General features: G+C 43.4%; 1 protein-coding gene across 6 annotated transcripts in view; it reads left to right on the top strand.

Annotated features, from left to right (window-relative positions):
- The window catches only part of pacsin1b (protein kinase C and casein kinase substrate in neurons 1b), a 227,065-nt gene that overhangs the window by 178,407 nt on the left and 26,688 nt on the right, over positions 1 to 21,970 (top strand). For all 6 annotated transcript variants that reach the window (XM_063065636.1, XM_063065638.1, XM_063065637.1 and 3 more), the window contains exons 5-8: positions 480 to 635; positions 12,083 to 12,258; positions 18,572 to 18,692; positions 21,357 to 21,484. In XM_063065636.1, coding sequence (XP_062921706.1) covers positions 480 to 635; positions 12,083 to 12,258; positions 18,572 to 18,692; positions 21,357 to 21,484 — 581 coding nt within the window. The remainder of the gene's footprint in view (positions 1 to 479; positions 636 to 12,082; positions 12,259 to 18,571; positions 18,693 to 21,356; positions 21,485 to 21,970) is intronic.

Here is a 21,970-nt window from a genome sequence, read left to right as displayed (position 1 = left end):
GGACAAACCATTTTCAGCTGCCTTAATCATTGAGGGCAAGTGGGGAAATATGCTGATTACCATATCTATTTGTGGATGGGAGACATTACAGTTACATTGGAGAGACAGTCCATATCTACATGTAGCAAAACATTCAGGCATTGCTGATGAGTGCCAATTGTCAACCACATCACAATCATACTGGCCCATGACTATCTCTGAAAAAACAATCTAACCAATTACCCAAATTATTGAATAGCATTACCACTGTCAAAATTCCCAACCATCAACGTCTTGGGGTTCACCGTGTATCAGAAATTCAATGGACAAGCCCCATAAGCACTTCAACTACAAGAACAGGTCTGAAGCAGTGGTAAGAGTTGCTTGTGTTTAACACGTGACTTTTTTTCCTTTCTGGAGCTTTGTTGAACCTAAGATTTCCCGTAGACTGACATTTTTGATCTGTTATTTAAAACGTCGCATTTCTTGGTCATCCAAAGGTGGAGGCAGCTAAGAAGGCATATCATCTTGCCTGTAAGGAGGAAAAGATGGCAGCTACAAGAGAGGCAAACAGTAAGGCAGAGCAGTCAGTCACTCCTGAACAACAGAAGAAACTGCTGGACAAAGTGGAGAAATGCAAACAGGAAGTACAGAAGGTGAGTGCTTGGTATGGAAGGTATATCTTGATAAAATAAAGTTCAATATTCAGTCTAATATTTTTCTAAACCTTAGACATTTGCCGTAGTTCTACAACGAGTCATGAATTTAAAAAAAACTTTGTCACTGAAATCGGTTTAAATGAGGTGAGGGCCTCCGTCGGTCTGTGCTGACTATGGATATTGCATCCTAGCTGTATAGATACGCGAGCCTGGGCAGTATGATATGAGGAGCAAGCTGTTGCCCATGTAGTAAGCTCCCCCTCTCCATGCATCTGATGAACCTAAAGGAATGTCAGAGGCCGATACAGTTTGGTACCAGCAGCATCGCAAGAGTTGCCAGTCAACATTGAACTCAATGTAGGACTACCTTAGGGAATCCAGCTCTGGATTTTTCCCTCTGGCAGCGGAGTTTTGAGATCAGAGTTCTTCTTCTAGATGAGCTGCCAACCATGGCCAATGAGTCCCATCTGTCTGAAGCGGCTGGTTTTAAGGCACTGGTAACTCACCTTTACCCCTTCTGTCAGAAGAAATGGTTCACTAGAAATGGTTCTGCTAAGCCATACGTGAAGGCCAGGAGCTGGGCTTGGTTGAGAAGAACCACTTGAGATGCACGCCAATTGGAGCAGTTATAGGTGGTGGGAGCTTGTCCCCATTATCACCCCAGGTTACAACAACCTTAAGGAACCTCTGTTTAGGTACGGTGCGTGAAAACAAAATGTTACCATTTGAACAATAAGAAATTAGACTGATTTTTGTATGTATATTTCTATAATGTTTTTGTTAGAAATTTTGGAGATGAGTAGTAAGTAATATTTCCCTAACAGATGAAAGATTGCAATCATGTTAATAAATGTTCTAAACTCTAGATCAAGCAGGTCACCATTAACTCGAAATCTAGTGACTTTGCTGTTTTGGTGTGTTACAATTCAAAGTAACATTTGAATGCGAGATGACTGGTGACATTTTATTACAATTCTTTCAATAATTTTTTCTGTAATGTAATCTTAATAGATGACAGTATTCTGAGATATGGTCGCTATTAGATGAAGTCTCCCTCCTTCTCTATTATAACAGAGTATTTACTACTGCAATGCATGAGAGACTTCTCTAATGGTGAACAAGCAACACACATAAGAGTTGCTGGTGAACGCAGCAGGCCAGGCAGCATCTCTAGGAAGAGGTACAGTTGACGTTTTGGGCCGAGACCCTTCGTCAGGACTAACTGAAAGAAGAGCTAGTAAGAGATTTGAAGTGGGAGGGGGAGATCCAAAATAATAGGAGAAGACAGGAGGGGGAGGGATGGAGCCAAGAGCTGGACAGTTGATTGGCAAAAGGGATATGAGAGGATCATGGGACAGGAGGCCTAGGGAGAAAAAAGGGGGAGGGGAGGAAAAAAAAACAGAGGATGGGCAAGGGGTATAGTGAGGGGGACAGAGGGAGAAAAAGGGGAGAGAGAAAAAGAATAAATAACAGATGGGGTACTAGGGGGAGGTGGGGCATTAGCGGAAGTTTGAGAAGTCAATGCTCATGCCATCAGGTTGGAGGCTACCCAGACGGAATATAAGATGTTGTTTCTCCAACCTGAGTGTGGCTTCATCCTTACAGTAGAGGAGGCAGTGGATAGACGTATCAGAATGGGAATGGGACGTGGAATTAAAATATGTGGCCACTGGAAGATCCTGCTTACTCTGGCGGACAGAGCGTAACTGTTCAGCGGAATGATCTCCCAGTCTGCGTCGGGTCTCGCCAATATATAGAAGGCCACATCAGGAGCACCGGATGCAGTATATCACCCCTGCTGACTCACAGGTGAAGTGTAGCCTCACCTGGAAGGACTGTCTGGGGCCCTGAATGGTACTGAGGGAGGGAGTGTAAGGGCATGTGTAACACTTGTTCCGCTTACAAGGATAAATGCCAGGAGGGAGATCGGTGGGACAAATGGACAAAGGAGTCGTGTAGGAGTGATCCCTGCGGAAAGCAGTGGGGGGGGGGGGGGGAGGGAAAGATGTGCTTAGTGGCAGGATCCCATTGGAGGTGGCGGAAGTTATGGAGAATTATATGTGGACCCGGAGGCTGGTGGGGTGGTAGGTGAAGACAAGGGGAACCCTGTTCCTGGTGGGGTGGCGGGAGGATGGAGTGAGAGCAGATGTGCTTGAAATGGGGGAGATGCATTTGAGAGCAGAGTTGATGGTGGAGGAAGGGAAGCCCCTTTCTTTAAAAAAGGAGGACATCTCCCTCGTCCTGGAATTGAAAGCCTCATCCTGAGAGCCGATGCGGTGGAGACGGAGGAATTGCGAGAAGGGGATGTCATTTTGGCAAGAGACAGGGTGAGAAGAGGAATAGTCCAGACAGCTGTGAGAGTCAGTTGGCTTATAGTAGACATCAGTAGATAAGCTGTCTCCAGAGATAGAGATAGAAAGATCTAGAAAGAGGAGGGAGGTGTCGGAAATGGACCAGGTAAACTTGAGGGCAGGGTGAAAGTTGGAGGCAAAGTTAATGAAGTCAACGAGCTCAGCATGTGTGCAGGAAGCAGCGCCAATGCAGTCGTCGATGTAGTGAAGGAAAAGTGGGGGACAGATACCAGAACAGGTTTGGAACATAGATTGTTCCACAAAGCCAACAAAAAGGCAGGGATAGCTAGGACCCATACGGGTACACCTTTAGTTTGGAGGAAGTGGGAGAAGCCAAAGGAGAAATTATTAAGAGTAAAGACTAATTCCACTAGACGGAGCAGAGTATTGGTAGAGGAGAACTGGTTAGGTCTGGAATCCAAAAAGAAGCGGAGAGATTTGAGACCTTCCTGATGGGGGATGGAAGTATATAGGGACTGGACATCCATGGTGAAAATAAAGCGGTGGGGGCCAGGGAACTTAAAACCATCGAAATGTTTAAGAGCGTGAGCAGTGTCACGAACATAGGTAGGAAGGGATTGAACAAGGGGGGATAAAACAGTGTCGAGGTATGCAGAAATGAGTTCGGTGGGGCAGGAGCAAGCTGAGACAATAGGTCTGCCAGGACAGGCAGGTTTGTGGATCTTGGGTAGGAGGTTAAAAACGGGAAGTGCGGGGTGTGGGAACTATAAGGTTGGTAGCAGTGGATGGGAGATCCCCTGAGAGGATAAAATCGGTGTTGGTGTGGGAGACAATGGCCTGGTGCTCCTTAGTGAAGTCACGATCGAGAGGTAAATAAGAAGAGGTATCGGAGAGTTGTTGCTGTGCCTCGGCAAGGTAGAGGTCAGTATGCCAGACTACAACAGTACCCCCCTTATCGGTGGGTTTTATAGTATGGTTAGGATTAGTGCGGAGGGAGTGGAGAGCAGAGCGTTCGGAAGGAGTGAGGTTGGAATGGGAACAAGGTGCGATGAAGTCGATATGGTTGATGTCCCATCAGCAGTTAGCCATAAAGAGATCCAGAGTAGGCAGAAGACCAGAGCGGGGTGACCATGAAGAGGAGGAGGGTTGAAGACAGGAGAAAGGGTCATCGGTGGGGGTGGGAGAGTCCTTGCCGAAGAAGTAGGCTCAAAGACAGAGCCATAGATATATGTTTTATTTTGGATACTGTTGGGGGAGATCTCTCATCAGGGGAAGGCAGTAGCAGCCGAGTTCATGGCACCATGGATGGCTCTGTGGCACAGGAGGGAAGGAAAAGGAGTGGGAGAGCTATAGTGATAGGGGATTCGATTGTAAGGGGAATAGATAGGCGTTTCTGCGGCCGCAAACGAGACTCCAGGAGGGTATGTTGCCTCCCTGGTGCAAGGGTCAAGGATGTCTCTGAGCGGCTGCAGGACATTCTGGAGTGGGAGGGCGAACAGCCAGTGGTCGTGGTGCACATAGGTACCAACGATATAGGTGAAAGATGGGATGAGTTCCTACAAGGTGAATTTCGGGAGTTGGGAGGTAAACTAAAAAGTAGGACCACAGAGGTAATAATCTCTGGATTACTACCAGTGCCATGTGCTAGTCAGAGTAGAAATAGGAGGATATTTCAGATGAATACATGGCTTGAAAAATGGTGCAAGGGGGAGGGATTCAAATTTCTGGGGCATTGGAACCAGTTCTGGAGGAGGTGGGACCGGAACAAACAGGACGGTCTGCACCTGGGCTGGACTGGAACCGATGTCCTAGAGGGAGCGTTTGCTACTGTTGTTTGGGAGGATTTAAACGAATGTGGCAGGGGGATGGGAACAAGTGCAGAGAGACAGAGGGGTGTAAAAAGAGGGTAGAAGCAAAAAGTAGCAAGGTGAAAAGTGAAAGTGGCAGGCCAGCAAATCCAGGGCAAAAATCAAAAAGGACCACTTTTCAACATGATTGTATAAGGGCTAAGAGTGTTGTAAAAGCGAGCCTGAAGGCTTTGTGTGTCAATGCATGGAGCATTCGTAACAAGGTGGATGAATTGAATGTGCAGATAGTTATTAATGAATATGATATAGTTGGGATCACAGAGACATGATTCCAGGGTGACCAGGGATGGGAGCTCAACATTCAGGGATATTCAATATTCAGGAGGGATAGACACGAAAGAAAAGGAGGTGGGGTGGCATTGCTGGTTAGAGAGGAGATTAACGCAGTAGAAAGGAAGGACATTAGCCGGGAGGATATGGAATCGATATGGGTAGAGCTGCATAACACTAAGGGGCAGAAAACGCTGGTGGGAGTTGTGTACAGGCCACTTAACAGTAGTAGTGAGGTTGGGGATGGTATTAAACAGGAAATTAGAAATGGCGTGCAATAAAGCAGTTATAATGGGTGACTTCATTCTACGTATAGATTGGGTGAACCAAATTGGTAAGGGTGCTGAGGAAGAGGATTTCTTGGAATGTATGCGGGATAGTTTTCTGAACCAACATGTCGAGGAACCAACTAGAGAGCAGGCCATTCTAGACTGGGTATTGAGCAATGAGGAAGGGTTAATTCGCAATCTTGTCGTGCGAGGCCCCTTGGGTAAGAGTGACCATAATATGGTGGAATTCTTCATTAAGATAGAGAGTGATATAGTTAATTCAGAAACAAAGGTTCTGAACTTAAAGAAGGGCAACTTTGAAGGTATGAGATGTGAATTAGCTAAGATAGACTGGCAAATGATACTTAAAGGGTTGACGGTGGATATGCAGTGGCAAGCATTTAAAGATCGCATGGATGAACTACAACAATTGTTCATCCCAGTTTGGCAAAAGAATAAACCAGGGAAGGTAGTGCGCCCATGGCTGACAAGGGAAATTAGGGATAGTATCAATTCCAAAGAAGAAACATACAAATTAGCCAGAAAAAGTGGCTCACCTGAGGACTGGGAGAAATCTAGAGTCCAGCAGAGGAGGACAAAGGGCTTAATTAGGAAAGGGAAAAAAGATTATGAGAGAAAACTGGCAGGGAACATAAAAACTGACTAAAAGCTTTTATAGATATGTGAAAAGAAAAAGATTGGTTAAGACAAATGTAGGTCCCTTACAGTCAGAAACAGGTGAATAGATCATGGGGAACAAGGACATGGCAGACCAATTGAATAACTACTTTGGTTCTGTCTTCACTAAGGAGGACATAAATAATCTTCTGGAAATAGTAGGGGACCGAGGGTCTAGTGAGATGGAGGAACTGAAGGAAATACATGTTCGTAGGGAAGTGGTGTTTGGTAAATTGAAGTGATTAAAGGCAGATAAATCCCCAGGGCCAGATGGTCTGCATCCCAGAGTGCTTAAGGAAGAAGCCCAAGAAATAGTAGATGCATTGGTGATAGTTTTTCAAAACTCTTTAGATTCTGGACTAGTTCCTGAGGATTGGAGGGTGGCCAATGTGACCCCACTTTATAAAAAAGGAGGGAGAGGGAAACTGGGGAATTATAGGCCTGACATCGATGGTGGGGAAAATGTTAGAGTCAGTTATCAAAGATGTGATAACAGCACATTTGGAAAGTGGTGAAATCATCGGACAAAGCCAGCATGGATTTGTGAAAGGAAAATCATGTCTGATGAATCCCACAGAATTTTTTGAGGATGTAACTAGTAGAGTGGATAGGGGAGAACCAGTGGATGTGGTATATTTGGATTTTCAAAAGGCTTTTGACAAGGTCCCACACAGGAGATTAGTGTGCAAACTTAAAGCACACGGTATTGGGGGTAAGGTATTGATGTGGATAGAGAATTAGTTGGCAGACAGGAAGCAAAGAGTGTGATTAAACGGGACCTTTTCGGAATGGCAGGCAGTGACGAGTGGGGTACCGCAAGGCTCAGTGCTGGGACTCCAGTTGTTTACAATATATATAAATGACTTAGACGAGGGAATTAAATGCAGTATCTCCCAAGTTTGCAGATGACACGAAGCTGGGCGGCAGTGTTAGCTGTGAGGAGGATGCTAAGAGGATGCAGGGTGACTTGGATAGGTTAGGTGAGTGGGCAAATTCATGGCAGATGCAATTTAATGTGGATAAATGTGAGGTTATCCACTTTGGTGGCAAGAAGAGGAAGACAGATTATTATCTGAATGGTGGCCGATTAGGAAACGGGGAGGTGCAACAAGATCTGGGGGTCATTGTACACCAGTCATTGAAAGTGGGCATGCAGGTACAGCAGGCGGTGAAAAAGGTGAATGGTATGCTGGCATTCATAGCAAGAGGATTTGAGTACAGGAGCAGGGAGGTACTACTGCAGTTGTATAAGGCCTTGGTGAGACCACACCTGGAGTACTGTGTGCAGTTTTGGTCCCCTAATCTGAGCAAAGACATTCTTGCCATAGAGGGAGTACAAAGAAGGTTCACCAGATTGATTCCTGGGATGGCAGGACTTTCATATGATGAAAGACTGGATCGACTAGGCTTATACTCGCTGGAATTTAGAAGATTGAGAGAGGATCTTATTGAAACGTGTAAAATTCTAAAGGGATTGGACAGGCTCGATGTAGGAAGATTGTTCCCGATGTTGGGGAAGTCCAGAACGAGGGGTCACAGTTTGAGGATAATGGGGAAGCCTTTTAGGACTGAGATGAGGGAAAACTTCTCACACAGAGAGTGGTGAATCTGTGGAATTCTCTGCCACAGGAAACAGTTGAGGCCAGTTCATTGGCTATATTTAAGAGGGAGTTAGATATGGCCCTTGTGGCTACGGGGGTCAGGGGGTATGGAGGGAAGGCTGGTGCAGGGTTCTGAGTTGGATGATCAGCCATGATCATAATAAATGGCGGTGCAGGCTCGAAGGACCGAATGGCCTACTCCTGCACCTATTTTCTATGTTTCTATGTTGTAACTGGGTTACCTGTCTGGACACGGCCTTCTGCTGACTGCTACTGTGGCTCCTCCCACAGACCCCTGAATAAAGGTGAATGTGTCACTGCTCCATGGTGACTATTAACCCCACACGAGACACCGCGCACTCCAAGCCCTACACAGACACCACACGACACTCCCTCGCACACGCACGAGAGATCACCGACACCTAACGTGCTGACACCTGAAGTCAGGCCGGAGCCAGCACAACCGCTGTCTCCAGTGCAATCACCACCGGTGCTACGTAGATCACAGCGACGGACTCGACCGCCTGATAGACTTGACCTGTAAATATACTTGTTTTAAATATTGTCAGTCACTTCACCCCGCGGGACTCTTTTTTAAAAAAAGGAGGGGTGAATGTGGTAAACCATATATTCATGTTGTAACTGTGTTACCTGTCTGGACACGGCCCTCTGCTAACTGCTCCTGTGGCTTCTCCCATAGACCCATGAATAAAGGCGATTGTGCCATTGCTCCTCCTCTCAGTCCAGGGGCAGATACTCAGCATGATGGAGGTCACATTTTACTGCTAATAAAGGCCTTTCAGTATTTACTCTACTTCCAGTCTTTTGGAGTTATTGATAGTGCATCAACGGGTTTGCAGCGTGGTGGTGGGGGAAGGGGAGACGGGAGTCCCAATAGCAGCACATAAAGACCCGGCCTGGAGTTCAAGGCTGGAGTCACAGTTGGTGGTTGTGCAATCGCTGTGAAGGTGTCCATGGTTATTGCTGGAGTCCGGGTTTTGAACATGCCCTGAAGTGTTGGAGCCGGCGAGATCAATGGCAGCGACGCAATCTGAAGTTCATGCCTGCTAGCGTCAGGGCCAGCAGGTTCTGGGATCTGCAGAGGTAAGATCTTGTGATCTTTGCCTAACATGACAAAGTCAAAAAAATGGCGATTGCAGGCATGGATCTGACGGAGGATGAAATAACGGGTAGGTCCATTACAGACGGCGAAGAAAGTGTCCCGAAGGTGTGCAAGGGTCTGGGATAGGGACGCCAAGTACCTCCTCATGGCGGAGAGGGTCGCCTTCAGAGCTTGACGGGAGAAGCGACAGGAGACAGAGTCAATAAAATATGAGTACTTGGGATCCTCAGAAGGTCCAAATTGAGAGGCTCAAAAACGAATCCTAATGGTGACCTGCCGTTTGTGCATGGACTGGTTTTAAAAGGCAGAAGAAAAGAATTTTGGGAGCATATGCAGTTATGAGTCTTGAAGATTTCAATGTGGCAAATTTTATCAAATAAAGGGCATAACGATCAGCATGCAGGTGGTTCAAAAGGCCTTTTTCAGTACTGTATAATTCTATGATTACATTTTTGTTTCCTGAGTGTTCTAGTCAGGTCCACTATATGAATGAAAGCAAGAATTCAGAGGCAGCAGGCAGTCAGTAATGGGAAGGGATGCAAGATGTCCTTGTGAACACCGAATGAAGACCCATAAGACCATAAGACCCTTGCTGGTATTGGCAGTGGAGAGCCTGAGCTAAGGGCTCCCACAGATCCAACTCCTTGTTGGGGCTGGGCTGATGGTTGTAGCCCACCAGTAGTTTTTGCTTAAATTCATTTTTTAATTCATGAAATTGTACACAAGGTGTTGAAGACTCCTGAACTTAAAGTATAGAAATGTAGTTCTGTACCAAGTTATCAGCAATGAGGGCGGGATTTCAGTCTGAATAAATACTGTAGAATACAGCACAGTACATATCCTTCAGCCCACACTATACCAACCCTTTAACCTACTCCAAAATCAATATCAATCTTCCCTCCCACATAGCCCTCTTAGAGACGGGACCTACTTGCATCTAGAAAAGCACTGAGGATAGTCAGGATAGCGCTGGGGGCGTCATGTCTTACCAGCAAACATTTCTGGAGTTGTACTTACTAAGGAAGGTTGTCAAAAGATTTATCAGGATAAAGACCATTTGGAAATCTGGTTAGAAAATGGCAGATGGAGTGTAATCCAGATGTATGAGGTATCACACTTTGGAGGTCAAATGCAAGAGGAAAGGATATAGTAAACAGTAAGTGAAGAATGTAAACCCATTAAAATACAGGTGTCCTCCGCTTTTCGAATGTTTGCTTTACGAAACCTCACTGTTACGAAAGACCTACATTAGCACCCTGTTTTCGCTTTCAGAAGGTGTTTTCACTGTTACAAAAAAAAAGCACGCGATAAAAAGCAGCGCACGCCCCGAGCAGCCGCTCTCCCCGGATTCGGAACGGCATTCTCGCCGGCATTGCTTAAACACATGCCTGTGAGCAGCCGTTTGCAAAATGAGTTCTATGGTATCGGAAAAGCCTAAAAGAGCTCGTAAGGGTGTTACACTTGGCGTAAAACTAAACATAATTAAGCATTTTGATCGTGGTGAACGAAGTAAGGACAAAGTGAGTTTGGCTTGTGGAAGCTGACAAACATGATGTTAGAGAGTTTTGGCATCCCATGACCAAGATCTGATAGATGAAGAGCTGATGTAATTGGAAGAAAAAAGGATATCAATCGAAACCGTATGAGTAATGATAAAGTACGACTTTAATTTTGAAAGGGTATGTCGGTTTAGGGGATATTTGCAGGATGGTTTGAGTCCTTACGAAGAACTGTGTGATAGAAAAATGTGCGAGGCTCAGCAGTCAAGCAACCCTTCCACATCAGCCACAGCAGACGATGAACTTCGACATGGAGGCGGGCAGAGATAGAAGATGACCTGGTTGCCCTAATGGAAACAGACAATGACGATATGACACTCCAGTGTCCCACCACCCCAACCCCAGGTCACGGACAGAAACCGATTCATGGAGAATGCAGCGGTAGCCGGGAGGCACACAGCACAACTTTAAGAAAAAGGCCGAAATAAACATGCTAATTAATTAGGTACCGCCCGACACGTAATTGTCGGCCCAGATCAGAGACGTTGCAATTGGAAATCGGCACTGATCTGGGCCAACAATTACGTGCCGGGCGGCAGCTAATTAATTAGCATGTTTATTTCAGCTTTTTTCTTAAAGATGTGCTGTGTGCCTCCCGGCTACCGCTGCACCCCTGCATGCTTCGCGGATCGGTATCGGTTGGTGGCCCGGAGGGTGGAGGCCACTGCACCACCCCAACCTGCGACGACTCAGTCTAATACACCATCATCAGTGTGCTCGGCGCTGTCCCGATTCCCGTAAGTGATACTACACTGTACATACATTATTTCTACTTTATATAGGCTGTGTATTTTTACGTGTTATTTGGTATGATTTGGCAGCTTCATAGCTTAAAGGTTACTGGAGAGCGCTTCCGCCGTGTTTTTGCCGACGGCGCTTGCGTGAGATTTTCGCTACGGAAAACAATGCAGTAATGATTGTGGAAAAGTATTTCTCCTTTATATAGGCTGTGTATTTATCATATCATTCCTGCTTTTCCTATATATTACTGCTATTTTAGGTTTTATGTGTTATTTGGTAGGTTATTTTTGGGTCTGCGAACACTCACAAAATTTTCCCATATAAATGGTAATTGCTTCTTCGCTTTACGACATTTCGGCTTACGAACCGTTTCATAGGAACGCTCTACCTTCGGATGGTGGGGGAAACCTGTACATACACACACACACACCTTTTGCTTTGAAAGGAAAATAGAATTCATGGAAATAAATTTAGTTACAGTGAAGTAAATATACTTAAAAATATAATTAGATTGAACTCTTGAACTGGAGAATGAATAACCACAATGGAGTTTACATAAGTCCTCCCATGTTCATATCTGTAAACATAATCTATGACCAGATGATTGAAGCTGTTCAAAGGGGATTACATTATCTGAGTACTTCAGGTGTTGATTGCTCTTTCCAATAACTTGTGTGTGATAACAGGCTGAAGCAGGTCTCATGGTACAGTGGTTCTTTCATCTTCCTTTTGAAATACTGTTGCCCTCTAGAGATAAACTGATGATAATTGAATGAGATGGCTCCAAATGATCTTTCAAAAATCCTTCATTCATTTGTAGCTTTGCTAAATGTTTGAATGTTGTAGCCGTGGAAAACATACTGAGGATTCTTAGAAAGTTCAGTAGTTTGCTAAACATTTTTTTTGCTGTTCAGTAAAATTTCAGCTACTGCTGTTTCGCAAAGTGTGCTGTCATGTTGTAACAATAGCGTGACCTTTAGGGTATTTATGCAAGACTTTTGATTACAATTAATGCCTATCTAGACTAAAGAGAAGTACGAGAAAGCTTTGGATGAATTGAGTAAATGTACCCCTCAGTACATGGAGAATATGGAGCAAGTGTTTGAACAGTGCCAGCAGTTTGAGGAGAAACGACTGGTTTTCTTCAGAGAAGTGCTGCAAGACATCAAGCGACATCTAAACCTCGCTGAAAACAACAAGTGAGTACTAATTAAAGCCATTTTAGTTATTTTGGGGTTCTGGGCAGTACTGGCAAAGCCAACATTTTTTTGTCCTTAAAAATTATGTTGAACTGGAGTCTTATTGCTGCACATTTCTAGTCCATACTGTTGGATGGGGAGTTCCAGGGTTTAGACCCAGCAGGTAATCCAAATCAGGATTGTGTGCAAGGAAATTGCCCATCTGCTCTGTCCTATCTGATGACTACTCAGTTAGACAGTCTCCATTGACCACAATATGTAGTCCAGTTGCCTTTTGCTCTTCAACAGAAACTTGGACACTGTAGGACTTGAAAATTTTTGATTTTTTTTTTAGTAGTGATACATATTTATCATTTTGCTCCTTGATTTTCATATCTAAAACTTATAATTTTACACCAGATAAATGAATATGAAATTAAGAAGGGCATCAAGAGGGTGAATATGCATATTTGTTGAGAAATAAAGACCCAGAGGATGTAGATTTAAGGTGGGAAGGTTAGGAACTTGGGCAAATTTTCCACCCAGAGAGCTGTCAGAGGACGTGTTTAAGGTAGGTACATTAACAGCATTTAAAAGGTACTTGGACAGGTACATAGGAAAGGTTTAGAGGGAAATGGGTCAAAAACGGAGAGTTGGGACTTGCTTGGATGTGAATTTTGGTTACTGTGGACCAGTTAGGGTGAAGGGCCTGTTTTTGAGCTGTATCTATGTCTTAAGCCATCAAAATTCCAGTCCATAGATGTGTGTGCTTGCTCTGTCCATGGCGAGTGTTTGGCGCCAGAAAAATAACCAGACAAATGGTGGTGGTGTCACCTAAAAGAACTGAAGTCTCCAGCAGCAGGAAGATGGGTTCCAAGCTTTGGTGGAGGATTGTCTTTGTACAACAATAGCATAGGTTGGGTGACATCTAGTGTATGATTCCCAATTGGGAACACCAGTAGAGGTCAAATGCTGTAGTTAGGTGAGCACTACGGCAACAGAAGGCAACGGCAAACCACTGTTGTAATTTCTGCCTAGTCTATCATGGAAAACAAAAGAAGGAAACCAGACAACAGCGTGAATGGGGTTGATTCTAATTAACAGAACAACACCTCGCTCGGTAGGGGTACTCATGGGCTGCAGGTGACACCAGACTGTCATCCAGAGACTGTAAGCAATAAGGAAAGGCTAAGGGTAACAACATGGAACATCCGTACACTTTACCAGAAAGGAAAGTTGGACAGCACATTAAATGAAATGAAAAGGTTGGAAGTTTTATCACCCCTTGTTCAATCCCTTCCGACCTATGTTCGTGACACTTCTCACGCTCTTAAACTTTTCGATGATTTTAAGTTCCCTGGCCCCCACCGCTTTATTTTCACCATGGATGTCCAGTCCCTATATACTTCCATCCCCCATCAGGAAGGTCTCAAAGCTCTACGCTTCTTTTTGGATTCCAGACCTAATCAGTTCCCCTCTACCACCACTCTGCTCCGTCTAGCAGAATTAGTCCTTACTCTTAATAATTTCTCCTTTTGCTCCTCCCATTTCCTCCAAACTAAAGGTGTAGCTATGGGCACCCGTATGGGTCCTAGCTATGCCTACCTTTTTGTTGGGTTTGTGGAACAATCTATGTTCCGTGCCTATTCTGGTATCTGTCCCCCACTTTTCCTTCGCTACATCGACGACTGCATTGGCGCTGCTTCCTGCACGCATGCAGAACTCGTTGACTTTATTAACTTTGCCTCCAACTTTCACCCTGCCCTCAAGTTTACCTGGTCCATTTCCGACACCTCCCTCCCCTTTCTAGATCTTTCTGTTTCTGTCTCTGGAGACAGCTTATCCACTGATGTCTACTATAAGCCTACTGACTCTCACAGCTATCTGGACTATTCCTCTTCTCACCCTGTCTCTTGCAAAAACGCCATCCCCTTCTCGCAATTCCTCCGTCTCCGCCGCATCTGCTCTCAGGATAAGGCTTTTCATTCTAGGACGAGGGAGATGTCTTCATTTTTTAAAGAAAGGGGCTTCCCTTCCTCCACTATCAACTCTGCTCTTAAATGCATCTCCCCCATTTCACGTACATCTGCTCTCACTCCATCCTCCCACCACCCCACTAGGAATAGGGTTCCCCTGGTCCTCACCTACCACCCCACCAGCCTCTGGGTCCAACATATTATCCTCCGTAACTTCCGCCACCTCCAACGGGATCCCACCACTAAGCACATCTTTCCCTCCCCCCCTCTCTGCATTCCGCAGGGATCGCTCCCTACACAACTCCCTTGTCCATTCGTCCCCCCCATCCCTCCCCACTGATCTCCCTCCTGGCACTTATCCGTGTAAGCGGAACAAGTGCTACACATGCCCTTACACTTCCTCCCTTACCACCATTCAGGGCCCCAAACAGTCCTTCCAGGTGAGGCATCACTTCACCTGTGAGTCGACTGGGGTGATATACTGCATCCGGTGCTCCCGATGTGGCCTTTTATATATTGGTGAGACCCGACGCAGACTGGGAGACCGCTTTGCTGAACATCTACGCTCTGTCCGCCAGAGAAAGCAGGATCTCCCAGTGGCCACACATTTTAATTCCACATCCCATTCCCATTCTGACATGTCTATCCACGGCCTCCTCTACTGTAAAGATGAAGCCACACTCAGGTTGGAGGAACAACACCTTATATTCCGTATGGGTAGCCTCCAACCTGATGGCATGAACATTGACTTCTCTAACTTCCGCTAGGCCCCACCTCCCCCTCGTACCCCATCTGTTACTCTTTTTTATGCACACATTCTTTCTCTCACTCTCCTTTTTCTCCCTCTGTCCCTCTGTATATACCTCTTGCCCATCCTCTGGGTCACCCCCCCCCCCCGTCTTTCTTCCCGGACCTCCTGTCCCATGATCCTCTCGTATCCCCTTTTGCCTATCACCTGTCCAGCTCTCGGCTCTATCCCTCCCCCTCCTGTCTTCTCCTATCATTTTGCATCTCCCACTCCCCCTCCAGCTTTCAAATCCCTTACTCACTCTTCCTTCAGTTAGTCCTGACGAAGGGTCTCAGCCTGAAACGTCGACTGCGCCTCTTCCTATAGATGCTGCTTGGCCTGCTGCATTCACCAGCAACTTTGATGTGTGTTGCTTGAATTTCCAGCATCTGCAGAATTCCTGTTGTTTAGGTTGGAAGTTGATATCTTAAGCCTGTCAGAAATTAGATGGACCGACAGTGGCAAATTCACTAAGAATAGTTCTCTGATAATGTATTCTGGAAGTCAACAGCATATGTATGGAGTTGGAATTATTTTAAGCAAACAAATATCAAAATGTCTTATGGGATATTGGGTGATATCCGACTGGCTGCTTTTAGTTAAATTAAAGGGTAACCCTTTTAACATTAGCATAATCCAAGCCTATGCGCCAACAAATGATGTAGATGAAGAAGATATCAACAAGTTTTATGAAGATCTCGACAGTTCTGATGAGCAATGTAAATCTCAAGATATAGAACTAGTCATGGGAGATTTTAACTCCAAAGTTGGACAGGAAAGGGTTGATAAACATCATAGGATCATTTGGATTAAGGGAGAAAAATAAAAATGGAGAAAGGTTTACTGATTGGTGTATTAGAAACAACCAAGTGATCACCGGTACTTGGTATAAAAAGCATCCACATAGATTGTGTACTTAAATTAGCCCTAGAGACAGAACAAGGAATCAAATAGATTTCATTATCATCAATGAACGCTTTAGAAATAATATCACAAATTCTAAAGCCTACCCAGGAGCAGACTGTGATTCAGATCACCATCCAGTAATAGCTACCATTAAAACAAAATTAAAGGAACTGAAACATGGAAAAAAGAGAAAGAAATGTATGTTGGGAGAACTTAAAAATGATAGCACACTTAAGCAACAATACAAAACAGCTGTAGAAGAACACCTCAACGAAAACGAAACAACACCTATTTGGGACAGATTTAAATGTGCTATACAGCAAACAGCAGAGGAGATAATGCCAGTACAAGAAATCCAACACACCAACAAGGGATGGTAACCCAAGAAATTTTAGATCTGATGAAACAAAGAAGGTTAGTGAAGAATAATGAAGTACAATACAGAGAGCTAGACAGACAGACAATTGTGCAATATTGCAAAGGAAGAATGGCTGAATCAAAAAAGCAATGAAGTTGAAGGCCATATTAACAACAGCAAAGAAATGCACAAGAAAATTAAGGAAATTACTGGAATTAAGAAAACCTCCTCTACAGGATGCATAAGATCAGCAGACGGATCCATACTAACAGATCCAGATAAAGTATGTGAGAGGTGGATTCAGTATGAGCAGCTGTTTGAGGATAATAGAGGGGAACACCCAGATATTAAACAACCTAATTCTGGTCCACCTATTACCAAAGAAGAAATAACTAAAGCAATGAAAAACATGGTAAAGCCACTGGACCTGATGAAATTTCAGTGGAAATGATACAAGCCCTAGAAGATCTGGGCATAGATGTTCTTTTTGAAATGTTTAATGGCATATATGAGTCTGGTGTATTACCTGACGATCTCTTGAAATCAGTATTTATAACTCTGCCAAAAATTCCTGGAACTATTGATTGTGAAAATTATAGAACAATCAGTCTTATGAGTCACATAATAAAGATTTTATTGAGAATTGTTCTGAGTCGAATTAAAAACAAGTTAAGCTCAGAAACTTCTAAACTGCAATATGGGTTTATTGAGGCTAGAGGAACTAAGAATGCAATTTTCATACTACGAATGCTTTCAAAAAGGGCAATTGAATATCAAAATGATTTACTGATTTCACTAAAGCATTCGACAAAGTGCAACATGAAAAATTATTTCAAATTCTCACTAAACTAAACATTGACGGAAGGGACTAACAATTGCTTCAAAATTTATATTGGAACCAAACGATGGCGGTAAAAATTGATGATAATATAAAGCAGTTGAACTAAAATTCAAAGAGGAGTTAGACAGGGATGCATTGCCTCATCTGAATTATTTAATATCTATAGTGAAATGATTCTCAGAGAAAGAAGACCAAAATGGGATAAAAATTGGAGGTGTTAACATCAACAATATAAGATATGCAGGTGATACCACTCTAATAGCAAGTGCTGCAGAAGACCTACAAATCCTCCAAGACAAAGTAGTACAAACAAGTGTAGATTTTGGTCTAACCATGAACTGTAAAAAAAAATAAATAAACACCAAATGTATGGTAATATCAAAACAGCAGGATACTCCCAACTGCCAATTGTACATCGATAACCATGAGATTGAACAAAAGACCAGCTTTAATTACCTTGGTAGCTTTATATGCTTTATATCACAAGATGCTAGAAGTAAAGTAGAAATAAAAAGAAGAATTGCCATTGCCCAAAGCAACTTCCAAAAAATGAAACCCATTTTTACCAACAGATACATTTCTATAACAACAAGGCTTAGGCTACTAAAATGTTACATCTGGTCAATCTTGCTGTATGCTTCTGAAACATGGACTATAACACCAGAACTCCAAAGAAACTTAGAAGCAACAGAAATGTGGTTTCTTAGAAAAATGCTGAAAGCATCATATAGAAATAGGGTAACTAATGAGACAGTACCCCAACGTGCCCATACAAAAAGATCTTTAATGAGAACATTAAATGAGGGGAAACTTAAATTCCTGGGCCATGTCATCAGAAAGGGAGAAATAGAATGCCTTACATTACAAGGCCGTATGCCCGGGAAACGCGGAAGAGGAAGGCAAAGAAGAAAATATATGGACACTGTGAAAGAACTAACAGATCTAAGTGTGCGAGATATCACTGATGCTGCGAGGGGTCATTCGATGTGGAGAGCCATGATCGTCCAAGAGTGTAACGTGCAAGGCACGTGGAGAGAGAAGGATGTGTTAACAGTGGTATTCATCTGGTGATTCTGCTATCCTTAACTGCTACTTGAACTTCAGCAACTTGTCGCACATCTTTGTGCTCTGCACTAAAAGCCTTTCCTCCTTGCAGCTTGTTCAATTGTCAAGAGGAATTAATGGGGAAAGACCCATGAAACTGGAGTCTCTGGAAAATATATAAAAAAAAGGTATTTTAGTGACAGTTTGAATGGTGAAGCAGGCCAGGCAAAACTCCAAGCTGGATGTTCCTGCAAGAAGCTTCCTCTTCATTGTCATACAAGTATCAGAGCCTTAACCAAGTGGGGCAGGGGAGAAGCATTTATAATCAACTTGAATCCAAAAGTGACATTGCATCAGGGAATAGGGCTACGTCAAAAAAGTGTTGAGTTACTATTTACCTTTTATGTGTTTGTCTCCTCAAGTTATGCCAACATTTACCGAGAGCTGGAGCAGGTTATCCGGGTCGCTGATGCACAAGAGGACCTAAAGTGGTTCAGCACTACATATGGACCTGGAATGGCGATGAACTGGCCCCAGTTTGAGGTAATTTCCCCCCACATCTCTCAATACCACAAATGTAATTCTAACAATACTGTTTCAAACAAAAATTACAGCAACCCTGAAGAGCTGTTTTACATGAACCTGCCCTGCCCTTCAGCAATCTGGTCAGTGACTTCAAAATGTAATAGCAGCAAGTAAATTAGTAAAGGATGTTTGGAAATGTATGTATTTGTGTGATTATGGAAACCTGTAGAACTGTGACAACCCTGTGAGGAGATTGAGGTGCGCCATGCACCATGCTCCCTGCCCCCATTTTCGGTGGGAGCAACATCGAGATTGTTTTGTCTGGCTACATCATCATGTGGTACAGAAGCTGCAAGGCATCGGACTGCAAGACTGCAGAGGACAGTAAAAACTGCCAAGAGGATCACTGGGGTGTCCCTCCTCCCCCAGTTAGTGACATTTACCGGGAGCATTGCCCACAAGAGGCCCGAAGCATTGTTGAGAACCCTCTCACCCGTCCCATAATCTCTCTGACCCACAACCGTCATGAAGGAGAATCAGGACTGGGGCTGTCAGACTGGGTAACAGCTTCTTCCCTCGGGCTTTGAGACCGACTACCACCAGGGTCTCCTCACTAGGACAGCAAGCTGTTTAGCCATTACCTGTGATGAAAACTACATGCCTTTGTATTGTATTTTATTAACTTATTTATGGTAATATTTTGGGTTGGGATATATGTTTAGTAGTCCAGAAAAATGTTATTTCATTTGGTTGTATATATGTATAGTGAGCTTGAAATATCCCTGGTAGTTGCTAAATAAGGAATCCTAAAAAAGACTAGAATAAGTATGGTAATAGCAAAAGGATTACTGAGGAGTGAAACCGGTCTTAACAATCGTGTGGTAAGCTGCATGTGGTGCCACAGAAAATGGGTGAGGTCTGTATTTGCCATTGGAAATAGACAAAAAGTTAGTGAGTTCAAGGGGTGAACAGTGTAATCCCAGAGCGTAGGTGTTGAAGACCATAAGGATAGATAGCGGAGGGTTACTTTTCAGATTGGAGAACTGTGATCAGAGATAAATTGCAAGGTACTGAGACTTTTGTTTATTATATATTTTAGTGATGTAGATAATAGTTGGCATGATTAGTAGGTGGCACCAACTTCACTGGCATAGTGGACGGTGAAGAATGTTGTTTAAGGTTGCAACAAGGTGTACTGTAGATCAACTGGGAAAGTCAACAAGGGAATGGTAGGTAGAATTGAATTTGGGCAAGTGCAAAGTGATGCATTTTGGGAAGTTAAACCAGAGCAGAACAAACATAATGAATGACAGGGCAGGCTAGGTCTTTATTCCTTGGAATAAAGGCAGATGAGGGGCAATCCGACAGGAAATGTTTAAAGTTATGAGAGGCATAGATAAGGTGGATGGTAGCAGTCTTTTTCCTAGTGTAGGGGAGTCCAAAACTAGGAGCATAGGGTGAGGGTGTGGGGGGGGGGGAATTGAAAAGTGACCGGAAGGTCAGCTTTTCAGCTTTTCTATTTAGAGAGTGGTGAGTACATGGAATGAGCTGTGAGAAGAGGCTGAAGAAGTTACAATCGTGTATTTAAGGAGCATTTGGATAGGTACATTAAGGGATGTGGGCTAAGAGGAATAGGAACCAAGTACAAGACTAGCTCTTGCTTTGTGATTCTCTCTGTTCTTCACAGGAGCTTTGGAAATAAATATTGAACTTGCCGCAGTGATATCTGCAAGGGTATCTGGAGGAAAGGAGCCATAGCCAATCATAATCCCCTCTTTGACACTTCTAATGATTGGCTTCAGAACCTCCGGTGATTTTCATGTGCTTAAACGGTAGTTTGGTGTCAGGATATTCAAGCTGAAGAGATCTGTTTTCTTCACACGTTTATTGGGTGAAGTGCTATGGAGAGCTATATTACTTCAGAGGGATCAGAGCTAGATATATTTGCCTTCATGAAAGTAGAAGAAATGGTTTTGAGAGAAATGAGCCAAACAGTCAAATGGAACTAGCTTAGCTGAAGGAGCTGTTTCTGTGCAATATGACTCTAAGTGTCAGAGGCAAATGTTGCTGTCAGACATAATGAATATATAGGAAACACAATGGTCTACATTTCTTCAAACATTATATCCAACTCATCATCTTTATTTTGAATTGTCAATTTTGATGTACAGTAAATTTCTGCTTTTAGGCTTGTTTTTTTCTGGGTTTCATTACTTTAGTGCATCTTGTTTCAAAAGTTTGCCTTGCTCTCTGCACCTATCCATAATGTATATCTCGTTGTTCACAACTATGTTAAGAGTTCATAGTCTTTTCACTATTGAGGTTCCCATCCAGTACTGAAACAACAGAGCAAATGGCACATTGTTTGCATTGTCAAAAAAGATCAAAATTAGCCTGTAAGAGTTTTGATGACCTATTTTTGGCACAGGTATCTTTTTCAACACAATGGTGATAATACATGAAGGAAAACATTCAATTAACCTTTAAATAAAGAACTTATGAAAGAATTGTTAGAAGAACTTTATGAAAGAATTGTTAGAAGAATCTGAAATAAGATTGTTTCTATCTATCTATCTATCTCAATTGGCTGTATGAAATGGAAACTTATAAGACTGCATGTATTTGCATCCATATAGTTGAATATTTTTCCTAAAAGGGGTGGATGAAACTTGTCTTTTACAGGAATATTCTCCGGACATGACTCACACTATTGCAAAAAGGGAGAAGGTAAAAAAGGCTAATGAAGGTATTTCTCTGACTAATGTTTCACCAGGAGGAGAGCAGGTGACTCACAATGTCGATCGGGGCAGGTAGGTACACCCTAAAAGGTGTGGATTTTCAAATCAATATTTATAGAAGAAATCATGTACATGTTTTAAGCAGAGATTTTTAAAAAAAACAGCCAGGAACTTCATTATTGGATACATATTACTGCTCAAGGGGCCCACTCAGACAGAGAACTTGTATTTTTGTCTCAATATTTGGCAATAAAGGCTGTAACAGGCTGTTGTTTAATGAACTGGATTTGTTTAGTGAGCTTAAGGTATAGGAACCTTTAGGAGACAGTGATCATAATATGATAGAATTCACCCTACAATTTGAGAGGGAGAAGCTAAAAGTCAGATGTATCAGTATTACAGTAGAGTAAAGGGAATTAGAGGCATGAGAGAGGAGCTAGCCAAAGTTGATTCAAAGGGGACACTAGCAGAGATGACAGCAGAGTAGCAATGGTTGGGATTTCTGGGAGCAATTCGGAAGATGCAAAATAGATGTATCCCAAAGAAGTAGTATTCTAA

The sequence above is a fragment of the Mobula hypostoma genome, chromosome 13, assembly GCF_963921235.1.
Source record: "Mobula hypostoma chromosome 13, sMobHyp1.1, whole genome shotgun sequence".
Taxonomy (NCBI): Eukaryota; Metazoa; Chordata; class Chondrichthyes; order Myliobatiformes; family Myliobatidae; genus Mobula; species Mobula hypostoma.
Note: the sequence above shows the minus strand (reverse complement) of the source record. Positions and strands in the feature narration are given on the sequence as shown.